Source organism: Pelobates fuscus, chromosome 3 (genome assembly GCF_036172605.1).
Source record: "Pelobates fuscus isolate aPelFus1 chromosome 3, aPelFus1.pri, whole genome shotgun sequence".
Classification (NCBI taxonomy): domain Eukaryota; kingdom Metazoa; phylum Chordata; class Amphibia; order Anura; family Pelobatidae; genus Pelobates; species Pelobates fuscus.
The window spans coordinates 357290755-357309109 of NC_086319.1; the positions used below are offsets into that span (position 1 = coordinate 357290755).

An 18355-nucleotide genomic window follows, 5' to 3' on the forward strand; every position below is an offset into this window, starting at 1 on the left:
CCAAATTAGGGTTTGGGAAATATGGTTACCTGTTCTTGTAGTCTTAATGCATACCTCACAGCTAGGAGTGTCGGTACCTCTACCTTCCTGAATATAAAAATACACATATAAAAACATTATCAGAAACACATCTTTCGTCGTCATCCTCAGTCTTTGTCCGTGCGAAGGCACCTCAGCTTCCAGGATGTAAGGGCTGCAGGGAATGGAGTTCTGCTCGTCTTCACAGGGGTCCCTTCGGGACTTTTCCTGGCTTATACACTATACGTCGGTGAGCGGACAGGCTTTATTATGGCCTTCTCACTCACTTACCAAATCTCTGAAACAATAAAATTTGTAATCCACAAGGTTCCTCGTCACTCCGACTGAGTTGTGCGCTTTAACTGGATCTTGCAGGGATTCTCTGGATCTGCTGTAACTTGCCAAGAATCGACTGCTGCTGGTTTAACCCTGGAGTGATGTATCCACGGAGTCACTTCGGCTACTTTTATCGCTGTAGGGGTAGACAAAAGAACAACATAAGGACCTCTCCACTTGGGCGCTAACGGTACATTATTCCACTCTTTAATCCACACTTGGTCTCCTGGGTGGTAACTATGAACTGGGGGATAAATATTCACAGGTAATCTATCTTGTACCCATTTCTGTACCTCCTCCATAGTCTTACCCAACTCTACAACCTGCTGCCGGGTAATTCCTTCTCCCAACTGACTCAAATCCCCCCTTAAGTTACCAAGTACGGGAGGTGGTCGCCCATACATGATTTCAAAAGGAGAGAGGCCCATCCTTCTGGTAGGTGTACTGCGGATTCGCAATAGAGCTATGGGCAAGAGAACGTTCCACTTAAGTTGGGTTTCCTGACACATTTTAGCCAACTGATTCTTAATAGTTCTATTCATTCTCTCTACCTTACCAGAACTCTGGGGTCTATATGCCGTATGAAGCCTCCACTTTATACCAAGCATATGAGTCAGTTGTTGTAGGCACTGATGAACAAAAGCTGGACCATTGTCCGATCCTATAGAGCAGGGTAGTCCATATCGGGGTATTATTTCTCGTAGCAGGAATCTCACAACTTCTCCTGCTTTCTCTGTACGAGTAGGACATGCTTCTACCCAGCCTGAATAGGTGCACACAACTACCAGCAGGTAGCAATGTCCACCAGATTTAGGCATCACTGTATAGTCAATTTGTAAATCGGACATGGGGAGTCCCCCCATAAACTGGACTCCTGGTGGCTTTACTGGTCCTTGCCTTGCATTATTTTTAGCACACGTTACACATCTTCGTACAATGGCCTGAGTCAAGTTGGACAATCTTGGTATGTAGAAATGTTTTCTGAGAGATTCTTCTGTACTATCTCTCCCAGAATGTGTCCCGTTGTGATAGTTCTGGTCAATTTCTACCGCTAGTGATGCTGGAATGACTATTCTTCCATCTTCTAACTGATACCATTTGTTCTCCAAATACTTTCCAGGTTCAGTCTTTAACCACTCCTCTTCTTGAGCTGTATAAACTGGAGTCCATTGAGACAGTGGAGTTGGTATAAGAGCAGCTATATGCCCCACATACTCCTGTCTTCCCGATTCAGCGGCACGCTTAGCTGTACTGTCTGCCATCCGATTTCCTTTGGTTACATCACCATCTCCTCTCAGATGCGCTCGACAATGTATAATACCGACTTCTTTCGGCTCCCACACTGCTTCCAATAGTTGTAGGATTTCGGCTGCGTACTTGATTTCTTTGCCTTCTGAATTCAATAGTCCTCTTTCTTTATACAAAGCTCCGTGGGCATGAGTGGTTAAAAACGCATACTTGGAGTCCGTGTAGATGTTCACTCTTAAACCTTCAGCCAATTGTAACGCTCGTGTCAGTGCTATCAATTCTGCCTTTTGTGCTGATGTTCCTTTCGCCAGTGGCCGAGCTTCTATCACCTTGTCTATCGTTGTTACTGCATATCCCGCATAGCGGATCCCTTCTTTCACATAACTACTGCCGTCGGTGTAATATTGAACATCGGGGTTCTGGATGGGAAAATCACGAAAATCTGGTCTACTTGAAAATACTTCATCCATTACTTCCAAACAATCATGTTGACTTTCAGTAGGTTGTGGCAAAAGGGTAGCTGGATTTAAGGTGTTTACAGTCTCTAAATGCACTCTTGGGTTTTCACACAACATTGCTTGATACTTGGTCATACGGCTGTTACTAAACCAATGATTTCCTTTGTAATCCAACAACGTCTGTACTGCATGTGGAACTCGTACATAAAGTTCTTGACCCAGAGTGAGTTTATCGGCTTCAGCTACTAGCAGGGCGGCTGCAGCTACGGCTCTTAGACAAGGTGGAAGTCCGCTGGCCACTGCATCCAGTTGCTTAGACATGTAGGCGACAGGTCTTTGCCATGATCCCAAGTACTGTGTCAATACTCCCACAGCCATTCTTCTTTGCTCATGTACATACAGGTAGAATGGTCGTGTGTGATCAGGTAGACCTAATGCTGGGGCACTCATCAAAGCCTTCTTCACATCTTCAAATGCCGTTTGCTGTTCTTGAGTCCATAAGAAGGGGTCGTGCTCTGTACCTTTGATAGCTGCATACAGAGGTTTTGACAGTATCGCGTAGCTGGGAATCCATATCCTACAGAAGCCTGCTGCCCCCAAGAATTCTCGCACTTGTCTTCTATTCTTGGGTATCGGTATTTGGCACACAGCTTCTTTTCTCTCTGGCCCCATAATTCTTTGACCTTCAGAGATATGGAATCCCAGATATTTGACAGTTGGCAAACACAACTGAGCCTTCTTTCTAGACACCTTGTATCCTGCCTTCCAGAGAATGTGTAGTAGATCGTGCGTTGCTGGCTGACATATTTCCTTTGTAACTGCTGCTATCAACAAGTCATCTACATATTGTAACAATACACACTCTCCTGGGATGGACTCGAAATCCAATAAATCTTGACTTAGAGCTGAACCAAATAGGGTAGGTGAATTTTTAAACCCTTGGGGCAGTCTTGTCCAGGTCATTTGGCGTTTTGAGCCCGTTACAGCGTTTTCCCATTGGAAAGCGAAGATACATTGACTTTCTGCGGCAATTCAGAGGCAAAAGAAGGCATCTTTGAGGTCTAAGACTGTAAAGTAAGTAGCCCCGCCCGGAATTAAAGCAAGCAGGTTATATGGATTGGGCACAACTGGATGTATACTAACAACCGCATCATTGACTGCTCTCAAGTCCTGCACAGGTCGATACTCATCTGTACCGGGCTTTTGAACAGGCAGCAATGGGGTGTTCCAGGGGGAAGTACAGAATTTTAGGATACCATACCGTATGAACTTATCCAGATAAGATTGGATGTTCTTCTTAGCCTTCTGCGGGATGTGATATTGTCTTAGGCTCACTGGATAAACCCCAAGTTTTAGTTCGATTTTAATAGGTGGAATATTGCGGGCCAGTCCTGGTGGGTTGTTCTCTGCCCAAACTCCTGGTATGTTGAATAAGGATTCATCACTCCTAGGGTTTTGGATAGTCAACGCTGTATAAAGTCGCCACTCTTCTTCCTTTGGTACGGATAATGTCATAATACCTGAAGGTCCATTAAACTTTAAGGATGTTGTTCCATTTGGTAGGAACGTAATCTGTGCTTGTAATTTGGACAGCATATCACGTCCCAGCAATTGGACTGGACATTCAGGCATATAAAGGAATTGATGTTTTACTACGTGGCCTCCCAATGTACAGAGTCGACTTTTAAGAACCGGTTTTTCAGCACTTCTCCCAGTTGCTCCTATTACAGTAATAGTTCTTCCAGATGGAGGAGCAACTAGGTTAGTCACCACCGAATGTTCAGCACCAGTGTCGATCATGAACGCACTCCTTTTTCCCCCTATTGATACATCGACCATAGGCTCCGCTCGACCAAGGGGGATGGAGCCCGGTCGGTATCAATAGTCCTCCATGACCGTGTCAGCCAATCCTACAAAGTCCCTACCTTCTCTATCGCGGGACCTTTGCGCTGCTGGATAGTACCTATCTTCCCTTACACTTCCTCTGTTCCCATTACTCCCTCTATTACCATTGCTCCCTCCGGGGCCTCCTCTACCTCTCGCTCTGCCTCTAAAGTTTCCGTAACCTGCCCTAGGTCTGTAGCTCTCATACTGTTCCCTTCGTGGACACTCATTTCTCCAATGCCCTTCTTCCCTACAGTATGCGCACTGATTTCTACTCAGAGGTTCCTCATTCCACTTACTATCGCCTCTATCTGGGCCCCGTCTATCTACGCCTGCGATCGCTACCGCTAGCATATCAGCCTTTTTACGCATCTTGCGCTCTTCCTCTTTCTTAGTCTCTGTTTCCCTGTTCATATATACTTTATTTGCTACCTCCATTAGTTGGGTGATAGACATTCCTGCAAACCCTTCTAACTTTTGTAGCTTGCGCTTAATATCTCTGTAAGCTTGGCTGACAAAGGCGGAGTTTACCATTCGGGAATTATCTGCGTCTTCCGGATTAAAGGGGGTATACAAGCGGTATGCCTCCAATAATCGGTCATAAAAGACACTGGGCGCTTCATCACTTTTCTGAATCACCTCAACTGTCTTCGACATATTAATGGCTTTCTTCCCTCCGGCTTTCATGCCAGCAATTATAGCGTCTCTATAGGCTTTAAGTTGGACCATATCTGCGCCATTAACATTCCAGTCGGGATCGGTGTTAGGATAATGTGTTGCGGCCCATGCTGCCGGATTGGCTTGATTTAAAGCACGGGCTCTATCCTCTAGCGCTTTAATGGCCGCTTGGTTAATCCTTGTCCTTAATAAAGTCATTAATAACTGCTGGCAATCAGCCCATGTCGGATTATGTGTCTGAACTATCGAGGTGAACAGATCGGTCATAGCTTGTGGTTTCTCAGTGTACGAGGAGTTGTGGGTCTTCCAATTCAAGAGATCGGTAGTTGTGAACGGGACATATACGAAGACTGGGTCAGCATGTGCCATTTGACCTGCGGCATCGATATAGGCTGACCCGGGATTCAGACGAAGAGGCATCTGATAATGTCTAAGTTGTTGGGTACCGGTCAGTTGTCGGGTTAGTATAGGGCTACGTGGAGGGGCGTCAGTTATGGGTTCCAGTCGGGGGGAAATAGGGCATGAGGATGTGGGAGCTTGATTTTGGGAAAAGTTAGTAAATAGAATACTCCCAGCCGAGCTAGAAGAAGCTTGACCGGAAGTTTGAAGTGGCGCCAAATCAGGATATTCAGATGTAACGGGGGTTGGTTCTGGTTCCGGAAGGGGAGGTTTAATACGAGGGGGGGTGGATTCTGTACTGGAGGAGGAAGCGGAAGTGGATGAGGGCAATGAGGGGAGGGGTATAGAACTTCCTGCACTCGCGTCACCTCTTCCTGTAGGGAAGTAAGGGGGCGGCAAAGGGATCTCGGACTCAGGGGGCGTGTCCAAAATGGGCCTAACCACAGTCCTAGTGGACAAACAAGTCCTGGCCACCATGAGGCGACATTGCTCCTCGTGGCATATCTGAATCCATTTTGGCGAGTCGTTTACGGCCTGTCTCCAACAATCAATATATGGAAACTGTCCGTAAAGTTCAGGCCTACCTGACACAGCCACGTGTACACGCTGTATCAGGGTTGGATCCAAACTACCACGTGGTGGCCATGCCGCAACCAAAATAGGCCACTCCCTAGTGCACAAAGTGACCAAACGTACAGGAGACATTTTAACCCCAAAATCACATGTTTTAAATCCCTTTTTAAAATGCTTTACCATACAACCTAAGGGATCCAAAATCGTTGACTCCGACGCGCCCATACTTATCAATGGAACGTCGCTGACAACGAATACTATGCACGCGTACTATTCAACAGTCACACCCGTTTCCTCTGGCAACAGCACCACGTGGTACGGTTACCAAGTGAAACGTACACAATAACACAATAAACACTCAGGGAATTCCCGTACACACACAGCTGTTACACCAGTCACTAAATAATCAATATTATGCCCTTTGGCGAAACTATACAGTCACCCACGCTATAATTCTCTATATACGTTTACCCGTCTATAACACACCCCAGTAACATCGTCTTTTACAAATAGCGGTTACAATACGGTTAGCATAGGTCAAAGCACAATTTAAGGTCACAATACAATTATTAGTGGTTATGGTGTTAAACATGCAATGGACGACAATGATTAGTACTTATATACAGTGTCAGTAAATATACAGGGTTATGGTACCGTGCACTATGATACAGCAACACACTATTAACACTCTCGCTAGACGGCTGAGCTCGCGCTATCTAACAAGATATACACGCTACTAAACAATCTTTAACACATTTACAATCCCAACTAAACTATTGGCCAGTACCTTGAATGGACTACCTAAAACTATATACACCCGTTTTGGTTAGCCACACTGCCCAAGCACCACATATAGCGAACTAGAGGACCGAATTTACACAGACGCCTCTTAGTCTATTACTCTATCAAAAATCTAGTGGGTTCCAAATTTACACGCCTTCCCACTTAGCCAAGATAGGTTGAGAGCTAGCGGACCGAATTTACACAGACGCCGCTTAGTCTCCCGGTCCCTCCGACCTAGCGAACAAAATATACACCCTAGAACGCTAGTCTAGACAAGACACCGGTGTCCGGCTAGGGCTATTTACACAGAACCCCGCCTGACTCCAAACCAAATCAAACGGTCTTACTAAAGAGCGTTCGATTGAGCGGTGCGCCTTCGCTCCTTCCCTCCGACAGAGGGGGCAGATTCCATACACAGATTTAAACCCCTTTTGGGCCTACCGCACAATCGGTATACCCCTAGTGGGTCTGCCGTCTAAAACAGCAGTTGTCTTACCTCCTCGTTCCTGAACCTGAGTTCACACTCATCGACGGGGACACCCCAGCACTTCTTACGTAGAGGCCGATGATCTCCTGGACAACAGACCAGTGGCGCCGAGATGAAGGGAGGTCCACGCAGAAGTTCAGGGGTGCAGCCGTAGAGAACGTGGGCAAAGATAGACCGTCTCACGCCTCTGCCTCTCAGCTACCGTTGAACGATGAGCTTCCCGGCCAATGCACCAAATGATACGGGAGAAACTGACGGAAGCCAAGCACAGAGAGATGGACACAGGTTTCTTCAGGAAGGAAGAGATTCTTTATTGGATCACCGATCGGGACTCAGAGGGACTAATGTCACCAAAATACAGCAAGTTCTGAGCCCCGGACAATAGTGCAGGCTCCTTATATAGGCACATAACTCCTCCCATATTAAGCTCCACCCGCACATTCTCTTGACCAATCAATACAAATAAGAATTAACTTCCTGCTTGACCGCATGGCCTGTCCAGCACAATGGAGGAGGGGAATACTATATCCTGTATTCTTGCACATGCTCCGTACACTACTGATTGTATCTTGCCTCGTGCAACCAACTGATCGATACGTCAGCATATGCACGTACACATGCCACGTGGTAATCTCGGCCTACTAAATTTATTTTTACCGAGATTCCACCACATGTCCTCTTGTTGGGGTAGTTTTTCTTCTTTTAAACATAGTCTCCTCCTTTACTGTGTTGATTCCCTTTATGTATTTAAATGTTTCTATCATATCCCCCTGTCTCGTCTTTCCTCCAAGCTATACATGTTAAGATCCTTTAACCTTTCCTGGTAAGTTTAATCCTGCAATCCATGAACCAGTTTAGTAGCCCTTCTCTGAACTCTCTCTAAGGTATCAATATCCTTCTGGAGATACGGTCTCCAGTACTGTGTACAGTACTCCAAGTGAGGTCTCACCAGTGTTCTGTACAATGGCATTAGCCCTTCCCTCTTTCTACTGCTAATACCTGTCCCTAAACAACCAAGCATTCTGCTAGCATTTCCTGCTGCTCTGTTACATTGTCTGCCTACATTTAAGTCATCAGAAATAATCACCCCTAAATCCCTTTCCTCAGATGTTGAGGTTAGGACTCTATCAAATATTCTGTACTCTGCCCTTGGGGTTTTACGTCCAAGATGCATTATCTTGCACTTATCCACATTAAATGTCAGTTGCCACAACTCTGACCATTTTTCTAGTTTACCTAAATCATTTGCCATTTGGCTTATCCCTCCTGGAACATCAACCCTGTTACATATCTTAGTATCATCAGCAAAAAGACATACCTTACCATCAAGACCTTCTGCAATATCACTAATAAAAATATTAAAGAGAATGGGTCCAAGTACAGATCCCTGAGGTACCCCACTGGTGACAAGCCCAAGCTTCGAATATACTCCATTGACTACAACCCTCTGTTGCCTGTCACTCAGCCACTGCCTTACCCATTCAACAATATTGGAATCCAAACTCAAAGATTGCAGTTTATTGATAAGCCTTCTATGTGCAACAGTGTCAAAAGCCTTACTGAAATCTAGGTAAGCAATGTCTACTGCACCACCCTGATCTATAATTTTAGTTACCCAATCAAAAAAATCAATAAGATTAGTTTGGCATGATCTCTCTGAAGTAAACCCATGTTATCCCTGATCTTGAAATCCATGTGTTTTTAGATGTTCAACAATCCTATCCTTTAACATGGTTTCCATCACTTTCCCCACTACTGAAGTAAGGCTTACTGGCCTATAGTTGCCCGACTCCTCCCTATTACCTTTCTTGTGAATGGGCACAACATTCGCTAACTTCCAATCTTCTGTGACTACTCCTGTTAACAATGATTGGTTAAATAAATCTGTTAATGGTTTTGCTAGTACACCACTAAGCTCTTTTAATAGCTGTGGGTGTATTCCATCAGGTCCCATTGACTTATTTGTCTTTTCTTTTGACAGTTGAAATAGAACCTCTTCCTCTGTAAACTCACGTGTAATAAATGACTAATTTATCCTTTTTCTTAACTGAGGTCCCTTTCCTTCATTTTCATCTGTAAATACCGAACAAAAATATTAATTGAGGCAGTCAGCTAGACCTTTATCCTCATCTACATACCTTCCTTCTTTTGTTTTTAATCTAACTAATTCTTGTTTTACTTTTCTTTTCTCATTTATGTATCTAAAAAAAGTTTTGTCCCCCTTTTTTACTGACTGTGCTATTTTCTCTTCTGTATGTGATTTGGAAGCTCTTATAACTTGATTAGCCTCTTTCTGCCTAATCTTATAGATCATTCTGTCTTCCTCACTCTGGTTTTTTTTATAATTACTAAATGCTAACTTTTTGTTTTCTACTATTTTGGCCACATCTGCAGAGTACCACAGTGGTTTCTTGAATTTTTTGCTTTTACTGACAAGCCTAATGCAATTTTCTGTTGCCTTCAGTAGTGCAACTTTTAAATAATCCCATTTCTCTTGGACTCCATTTAAATTGCTCCAGTCTGATAATGACTCCTTTACACATATTCTAATTTTAGAAAAGTCTGTTTTTCTAAAGTCTAAAACTTTTTTTTTTGTGTGGTGTGACTCAGTCACTGTTCTTATATTAAACCACACTGACTGATGATCACTGGATCCTAACCTTTCACCTACAGTAATATCTGATACCAAATCTCCATTTGATAACACTAAATCTAGTATGGCCTCTTTACGAGTTGGCTCCTCAACGACTTGTTTTAGAGACAATCCCGGTAGGGAGTTTAGAATATGCGTGCTCCTGGCACAAGCCAGGAGCACGCATATTCTAAACTCCCTACCGGGATTGTCTCTAAAACTTCTTTCTGCCTTTCTTTGTCTACTCACGTGGGTGTCAGTCTCCTGTCTTGAACCTGTATTAGGCTGAGAGAGATCACATTTGAAATTGGAATTACAGTTCTTTAATATGTAGCCCCCTTTTTCAAGAGACCAAAAGTAATTGGATATTTGACTCAAAAGCTGTTTTATGGATAGGTGTGGGCTATTCCTTTGTAATTTCTTCATCAATTAAGCAGGTAAAAGGTCTGGAGTTGATTCCAGGTATGGTATACGCATTTGGAAGCTGCTCTTGTGAACCCACAACATGCAGTTAAAGCTCTCAATGCAAGTGAAACAGGTTGCAAAAATTATTAAATAAAAATTCATCAGAGAGATAGTAGGAACATTAGGAGTGGCCAAATAGACAGTTTTGTACATTCTGAGAAAGAAAGAATGCATTGGTGAGCTCTGCAATGCAAAAAGGCCTGGACATCAACTGAAAACAACAGTGGTGGATGACCATAGGATCATTTTAATGGTAACCACTTCACAACTTACAGCCAAGTGAAGAACACTCTCCACAATATATAATTATTTAAGCCTATAATAAAGAAAAGACTTCACAAGAGAAGATAGAGAGAGTTCACCACAAGGTGCAAACCATTCATAAGCCTCAAGAATAAAAAGGCCAGATAAGACTTTAAAAAAAAAAATATCTAAAAAGCCAACTCAGTTCTGGAACAACATTCTTTGGACATATGAAACTAAGATCAACCTGACCCAGAATGATGGGAAGAAAGAGTATGCAGAAGATTTGGAATGGCTCATGCTCTGACGCACACCACATTATTTGTAAAAAAAAACTGTGGAGACAGTGTGATGGCATGGGCATTCATGGCTTCCAATTGCACTGGGTCACTAGTGTTTATCGATGTAACAGAAGACAGAAGCAGCTGGATGAATTTTGTATAGGGATATATTATCTGCTCAGATTCAGCCAAATTTTGCGAAGTTCATTGGTTGACACTTCACTTACTTACTGCGAAAGCAACCCAGGAGTTTTTTAACCCCTTAAGGACGGTTCAGGACCGTCATCAGCATTTTTCCATTGCCGACCGACGACGGTCCTGAACCGTCCTAAATTTAAAATGTACTTACCCGATCGCCGTTGTTCCCCCGGCGGCGATCTGCGGTGCTCCCGTTGTGGGGAGACTGCCTGCAGCCCAGACAGTCTCCCCATGGCGAATTAGGACCCCTGTGGCCATGTGATCGCCCACCAGGGCGACCACATGGTCACAATAGGTGTCCATGTGTCTGCCTGCAGGGGGACTGTCTGTGCTGACAGGCAGTCTCCCTGCATGTGTAAAATCCTAAAAAAAATTAAAGTTATAGTTAATAAAAAAAAATTATTATTATATATGTGTATATATATATATGATATATAGACATATATTATACCTATATAATATATGTCTATATATCATATATATAATGTCATGCTAAGTGTATTTTTATATTAATATGTACATATATTAATATAAAAATACACTTATAATTAAATTACACACGTATATATATATATAATATATATAATAACTATATATATTGTATATATATATTATTATAAAATACTAATAATAAGTAATTTAAATTAAATTAAACATGTAAAAATAATAATAAAAATTGTAAAAAAAATGATATATCTATACGAAATTTTATTCTAACTGCATTTTGATATTAATATATATATATTTATATCAAAATACACTTAGAATGAAATTGTATATATATCTATGTATATATAAATAAATAAAAAGAATATGAACTATTCATATGTCCATATACAAAATTGCATAAATAATTATATAAATATACACGTAGACTTCAAATATATAAATATGCATATATATTTAAATTCTATGTGCGTATTTATGTAATATTTTTACATAATTAAGTTATTTTATTGATTGCAATTTAAGGGACCTGCCTGCCAACCCAGGCCGAAAGTCCAGCGAATTTAATTTGCTATCACTGTATTTTACCCTGTAACGTTCTACGACACCCTAAAACCTGTACATGGGGGGTACTGTTTTACTCGGGAGACTTCGCTGAACACAAATATTAGTGATTCAAAACAGTAAAACATATCACAGCGATGATATTGTCAGTGAAAGTGACTTTTTTTGCATTTTTCACACACAAACAGCACTTTTACTGATTATATAATTGTTGTGATACATTTTCCAGTTTTGAAACACTAATATTTGTGTTCAGCAAAGTCTCCTGAGTATAACAGTACCCCCCATGTACAGGTTTTATAGCGTTTTTGAAAGTTACAGGGTCAAATATATGGGTCAAATATTTTTACATTGAAAATGGCCAGGTTGGTTACGTTGCCTTTGAGAGCGTATGGTAGCCCAGGAATGAGAATTACCCCCATGATGGCATACCATTTGCAAAAGAAGACAACCCAAGGTATTGCAAATGGGTATGTCCAGTCTTTTTTAGTAACCACTTAGTCACAAACACTGGCCAAGATTAGCGTTTAATTTAGTTTTTTACTTTTTTCACACACAAACAAATATGAACGCTAACTTTGGCCAGTGTTTGCGACTAACTGGCTACTAAAAAAGTCTGGACATACCCCATATTGAATACCCTGGGTTGTCTACTTTAAAAAAAATATGTACATGTGGGATGTTATTCAGAGATTTATGACAGATAATAGCGTTACAATGTCACTATTGATACATTTTAAAAATGTATGTTTTGAAACCGCAATATCCTACTTTTACTTATAGCTCTATAACATGCAAAAAAATAGCAAAAAGCATGTAAACACTGGGTATTTTTAAACTCAGGACAACATTTTGAATCTATTTAGCAGTTTTTTTCATTCGCTTTTGTAGATGAGTAAAAGATTTTTCACATAAAATTCAAAAAACATGTATTTTTTTCAATTTTTCATCATATTTTTTCATTTTTAAAAAATTAAATTACATGTGATTATATAAATAATGGTATGTAAAGAAAGCCCCTTTTGTCCTGAAAAAAACAATATATAATTTGTATGGGAACAGTATATGAGAGAGCGGAAAATTATAGCTAAACACAAACACCACAAAAGTGTAAAAAGATGCCTGGTCGCAAATGTACAACATCGCAAAAACAGTCAGGTCCTTAAGGGGTTAAGGCAACAAAGTGGAATATTTTGCAATGGTTGAGTCAATTACCTAATCGCAACCTGATCGAGCATGCATTTTATTTGCTGAAGACAAAACTTAAGGCCGAACAGATAAGAACAACTGAAGACAACTGCAGTAAAGAGTTTTTATGAATGTGTTACATTTGAGCCGCATAAATAATAATAATTGTGAATAAAAATAGTTGCTATTCCTAAACGTTCCTGCAATATTTTTGTTCACTAAAGCTGAAAGCCTGCACTTCAATTGCAGCATGGTTGCTTCATTTCAAATCCATTGTGGTGATGCACAGAGCCAACATTATGAAAATTGTATCAGTGTCCAAATATTTAATGATCTAATTGTAAGTATATATGACTGGTGCTTATAAAATGATTGATGGTTGCAATTGGGTTTGTTGAATTTTAGGAGTGTGATGTGGACACTCTACTTAAGGTTATCTCACTTATTATTTTGGAGTAAATATTATGTTGTTGCTCCTTTATTTTAACATTCCTCCATTTATTTAGGTTGTAATCAATAACATTTACTATACTAACCTGCAAGTTTTTTAGATGAAAGGATACAGGATGTTGATCAGTAACTTTTTGGTCATGCGTGAGAGCTCCAGTTACTACCTGTGAATTGATCAACACATTTTCTTTAGAGTTCACCAGACTGGTCCCATTTGAGACCATCTCTAGGCCTTTATATGCAATAAGGATGGCACCATCTGGAGAAAAATAGGTGAGTTGTAATTACATTTGGGGATATAAAATGTTCACATCCATTGCATATCCCTTCCTACCTTTTTCCCCACGTCCAAATTCACATGGCACCTTCATACTGTTGTCCATCAGTGTCAAAGTGAAGAAGTTGGAGCCATCAGCACAGATTTTGAAAGACTTCTTTATGGTAATGTCTGTAGGAGTTGAAGATGTATATTAGCTATGGAAAAAGCACCTACATCTCACTACGGTCACACACTGTGACATTGTTGCGGTTGCCGGCTCGCCGCATGGCAAAGCTGTGCCTGACCGGCACAGTCTAGCCAACGGCACAAGCTTACCTGCTCACCGGCGAGCCGATGGCCGCTTCTCTACATCCTCCGACCGTCGCGCCCGGTTCCAAAATGGCGCTGACCGCGTGGTCGCGCCTAAACTCAGCTCCGCCCCCGAAGTTTATACGGACGTGCGCGTGACGTCACGACGTCGACGCGCATGCTCGTTCTGGGGTCAGAGGTTGCCCTCTGACCAATCAGACCTTTGAGAGGGATATTTAAATCCCTAGCTCACTCCAGTACGTTGCCCTGTCGTGGTTTCCTGTTCCTGGTTTCCTGAGAGTGCTTTATATTTGTGAATCTGATTTCCTGGTATCCTGATATTGGCTTTTCCCTGGTTATTCTGAATTCTGGTTTCCCTGACTTGGCTTGTGTAAACGTTGTTGTGTATTTTCTGGCTTCCTTGACCTCGGCTTTCACTTTGACCATTCTCTCTCTCTAGTGTATTAGTCCGGTCATTCTAAGGTCCAGTTTACGCTCTGTCCTTTTATTTTCCTTTTCTTGTCTATGTATATATTTACATAGTTTCTGCGTGCTGGACCACACTAGTAGTCGTGACATTACGACAGGGCCATGGATCCTGCAGAACTATGCAAACATATGATTGCTTGTGAGAATAGGGTGGAGGATAGAGATGTCCCGAACAGTTCGCTGGCAAATAGTTCCTGGCGAACATTGCTTGTTCGCGTTCGCCACGGCGGGCGAACATATGCGATGTTCGGTCTGCCCCCTATTCCATATCATTGAATAAACTTTGACAATGCCCCCACCCGCCGCTCGGGGGTGGGGGTGGGGGGTTGTCAAAGTTTACTCAATGATATGGGGGGGCCTACTGTCCTCCCCCCGGCCCCCACCCCTGAGCGGTGGGTGGGGGCCCTAAATACTAAGAAGGGGGGACCTAATGTCCTCCCCCCTGGCCCCCACCCCTGAGCGGCGGGTGGGGGCCCTAAATACTAATAAGGGGGGGACCTAATGTCCTCCCCCCTGGCCCCCACCCCTGAGTGGTGGGTGGGGGCCCTAAAAAAATGTGTGTGTCCCCCAGGTGACTAGGGGTCCCCAAACCCCTAGTCACCCCCTCCCCCCCGAAAAAAAATTAACCCCCTACCTACTCCCCTCACCCTAAAAATAATGAGGGGGGACCTTAACATTAAGACATTGTCGTACAGACCTTTAACTGCAATATATTTGGGCATTTAAAATATAGTATATCTAGTTAATTGTAGATATAAGTTGAGTAAGTGCTGAATTTAAAACGTTCACTTAGAAGACTCTGATATAACAAAAGAAAAACAATAATTGTTTGTGCTTGGAGGCGAGAGAGGGAAGCCAGCCTCTATTGAATTGCCAAAAAGTTTGGCCAAGATCCAAAATAAGTAGATATCACTTTACATCCTAGGTTCTAAAGATGTTCAGGATCCTTCCCGGATATACATATAACCATCTTTATCTCTGCTACTGCTCTCTGCTACCCACTCATGGCCATTGGAGGTAACTAAAAACCTCAATTTTTTACATAGGGATACATAGGGATGTGGAAAGAGCACAGGTAACTTTTTTCCTTTGGTTTTTAATAAAAATCTTTGCTGATTTTACTTTTTTTTTGAATTTTTTATTTTTGTTGTGCATAGGAGGTTACAGCATTGCTTGCATAGCCACAGCAGCTCTGACAAGCGAATTATTTGTTAAGTCGTGGACATATTAGTGGCATACGATTAACTGGCACATTTTTTGTTTTAGTAGATGAGTCTTATAACACTTAGTAATTGCAAGGCGTTGCATAATATCAAGTAGTGAGTATACGGTTACATGCAGGTAATTCGCTTAGATTAGTTAGGTACATGCTTAGGTATGAACGTTACAACATCACCCCTTACGCCCCTTAGCTACACATGGATGCAGTAGGTAAGGCCTGAGAGACCCTTATAGCTATACATGGATGCATTTAGCACATTAAGACAGGTAATATTTCACCATATTTACACTAGGGAGAGTAGAGACTATTTAGGTCATGCTTAAAAAGTCCCTTTGTGTCTGGAAAGTCCTGCCTTCCGTGGAGTCAGCTTGTTCCCGTTGTTGTCTGGTAGTCTGCTCGTGTTGTGGCGGCTGTGGGCTGGCTAGCCGGTACTGCATGGGGTGCTGTGCGCCATCCGATTCTCTGGTCCTGGGTCTCGGAGTGTCCATAAGGAGATGTGGTGCAGAGTGGGGGCTGATGTGCTCTGCAGGGTGCTCGGGGTCTTGCAGTCGGCCTCTGAGGGTGCTGTCTCTTTAAGGGTAGGCGGCATGCTAAGATGCAGGGGTGCTTGCAAGTGTGGGATTACGGCCTGGACCTGTGCCTATTATGAGCTGCCATTGTGGGTGAGCAGCTTAAGAGGGTACTGATCAGGACTCCATGCCACTTGGCCTCCGCTATCTTGGTGTCTGTGACTGGAGTGCGGGTTTCGCCGGTTGTACCTGTCATGCCCCCTGTTTCTCCATCTTGTATTAGGCGCGGCGGCCATTTTGTTGTTGCACATGCGGTCTCAGGTTGGGCTTTCTGCCGATCGGCTGTAGTGGTTGGGTCTCGAGGGTGTAGACCGGGATCACCCCCCCGGTCCATAGAGGGGGGGGTACAGGGCCGGTGTCCCCGTGGGTCTGACTCTGAGTGCTGGATGGTGTGCGGCAGGGCAGCGGCCGTCCGCCCCGCTCGCCTCCGGGATAGGCCGCCATGGAGTCAGATCGGCTTTCTCTTCCAGGGGACTGAAGCCTATTAGGCCAGCCTCACCCTGGTTCCAGGATAATCCGCCCGGTGAGGGCCGCCATTGCCGGTCTGTTTTAAGGCGAAAATCTTAAGGTTTGTGTGTGGTTCCATTTTAGGTTGCAGGAGCTGGTCTTGCGTGCGACCAGCCAGCTCGGCGGTCCGGCCCCGCCCCCTGCTGATTTTACTTTTATTTTCATTTAAAGGACTTTTTTTCTGGTCCCATATACCTTCCGGTACATTGGACTACTATTCTTTTTAGATCCTTAACTTGCTGTTTAATAAATTTCAGGTCAAGATGGGTTGTAATTTTTTATTACTGTAAAGAGCTATTTTAATTTTCTCCCATTTCTTCAACAGTTGTGAAGGAATTTAGTTGGGATATATCTTACCTATCCTTTACCATCTTTAATCTGAATTGCTTACAATTGCATTCTATAAATATGTACTATTGTGGAACCCAAATAGTCGTTTTGAATAATAGGGTATCCAATTCCTCCATTTGCTTTGGGCTAGCATAGTTTGGCTTACTCTTGTTTTTTTTTTTCCCCTTCCAGATATATTGAGTGAAACTACGCTGTACCATTTCTAGAGAACTATCTGGTATGTTTAGCGGTAGCATCTGGAACATATAGTTCCATTTTGGTATTACATTTGCGTTCTGTAAGGGTATCTACACTGTAAGTCACCATTAAAACAGAGGTGACACCATTTTGTATCACAATGCAAAGACAGACACATAGTTACATAGCTGAAAAGAGACTTGCTTCCATCAAGTTCAGCCTTCCTCACATATGTTTTTGCTGTTGATCCAAAAGAAGGCAAAGAACCTAGCCTGTAGCGCTTCCAATTTTGCAACAAACTAGGAAAAAAGTCCTTCTTGACCCCAAAATAGCAGTCAGATATCTCCTTGGATCAAGCAGCTATTACCCCACTAATTAGAAATTATATCCCTGTATGTTATGTTTTTGCAAGTATTTATCCAATTTCAGTTTAAACATCTGTATGGACGCTGATAAAACCACCTCTTCGGGCAGAGAATGCCATATCCTTATTACTCTTACTGTAAAAAAAACTTTTCTTTGCCTTAGATGAAACCTCCTTTCTTCCAGCCTAAATGTGTGACCTCATGTCCTATGTATAGCCCTGTTTATGAATAGATTTCCAGATAATGGTTTGTACTGGCCCCGAATATATTTGTATAATGTTATCATATCCCTTCTGAGGCGCCGTTTTTCCAACTAAAGAGATTTACATTTTTTAACCTTTCTTCGTAACTAAAATGCTCGATTCCTTTATCAATTTTGTAGCTCGTCTCTGCACTTATTCTAGTGCCATGATATCCTTCTTTAAAACAGGTGCCCAAAATTGCACAGCATATTCAAGGTGTGGTCTTATCAGTGATTTATAAAGAGGCAAAATTATATTTTCATCCCAAGAATTTATGCCACTATTTATACATGACAAAACCTTGCTGGCCTTAGCAACTGCAGATTGACATTGCAAATTGCTGCCTAATTTGTTGTCTATAACAATTCCCAAATCCTTCTCATGTCTGACAGGTCTTTAATGGCGCAACTACATCAGTAGTTGGCGCAACTACATCACCAAAAATTCTTGTCAGGAATTTCAATTATCACTTCATGTAAGGAGTTAACTTAGAACTCTGAGATTTTTCTATTTTCACACAATTCTCTATACTC

General features: G+C 42.4%; 1 protein-coding gene across 1 annotated transcript in view; it reads right to left on the minus strand.

Annotated features, from left to right (window-relative positions):
- Window positions 1-18355, minus strand: part of LOC134603354 (adhesion G protein-coupled receptor E1-like) — a 152376-nt gene that overhangs the window by 50988 nt on the left and 83033 nt on the right. The window contains exons 8-9 of the mRNA XM_063449226.1: window positions 13667-13780; window positions 13419-13591 (exon numbers count right to left, since the gene is read on the minus strand). Of these exons, the coding sequence (XP_063305296.1) occupies window positions 13419-13591; window positions 13667-13780 (287 nt within the window). The remainder of the gene's footprint in view (window positions 1-13418; window positions 13592-13666; window positions 13781-18355) is intronic.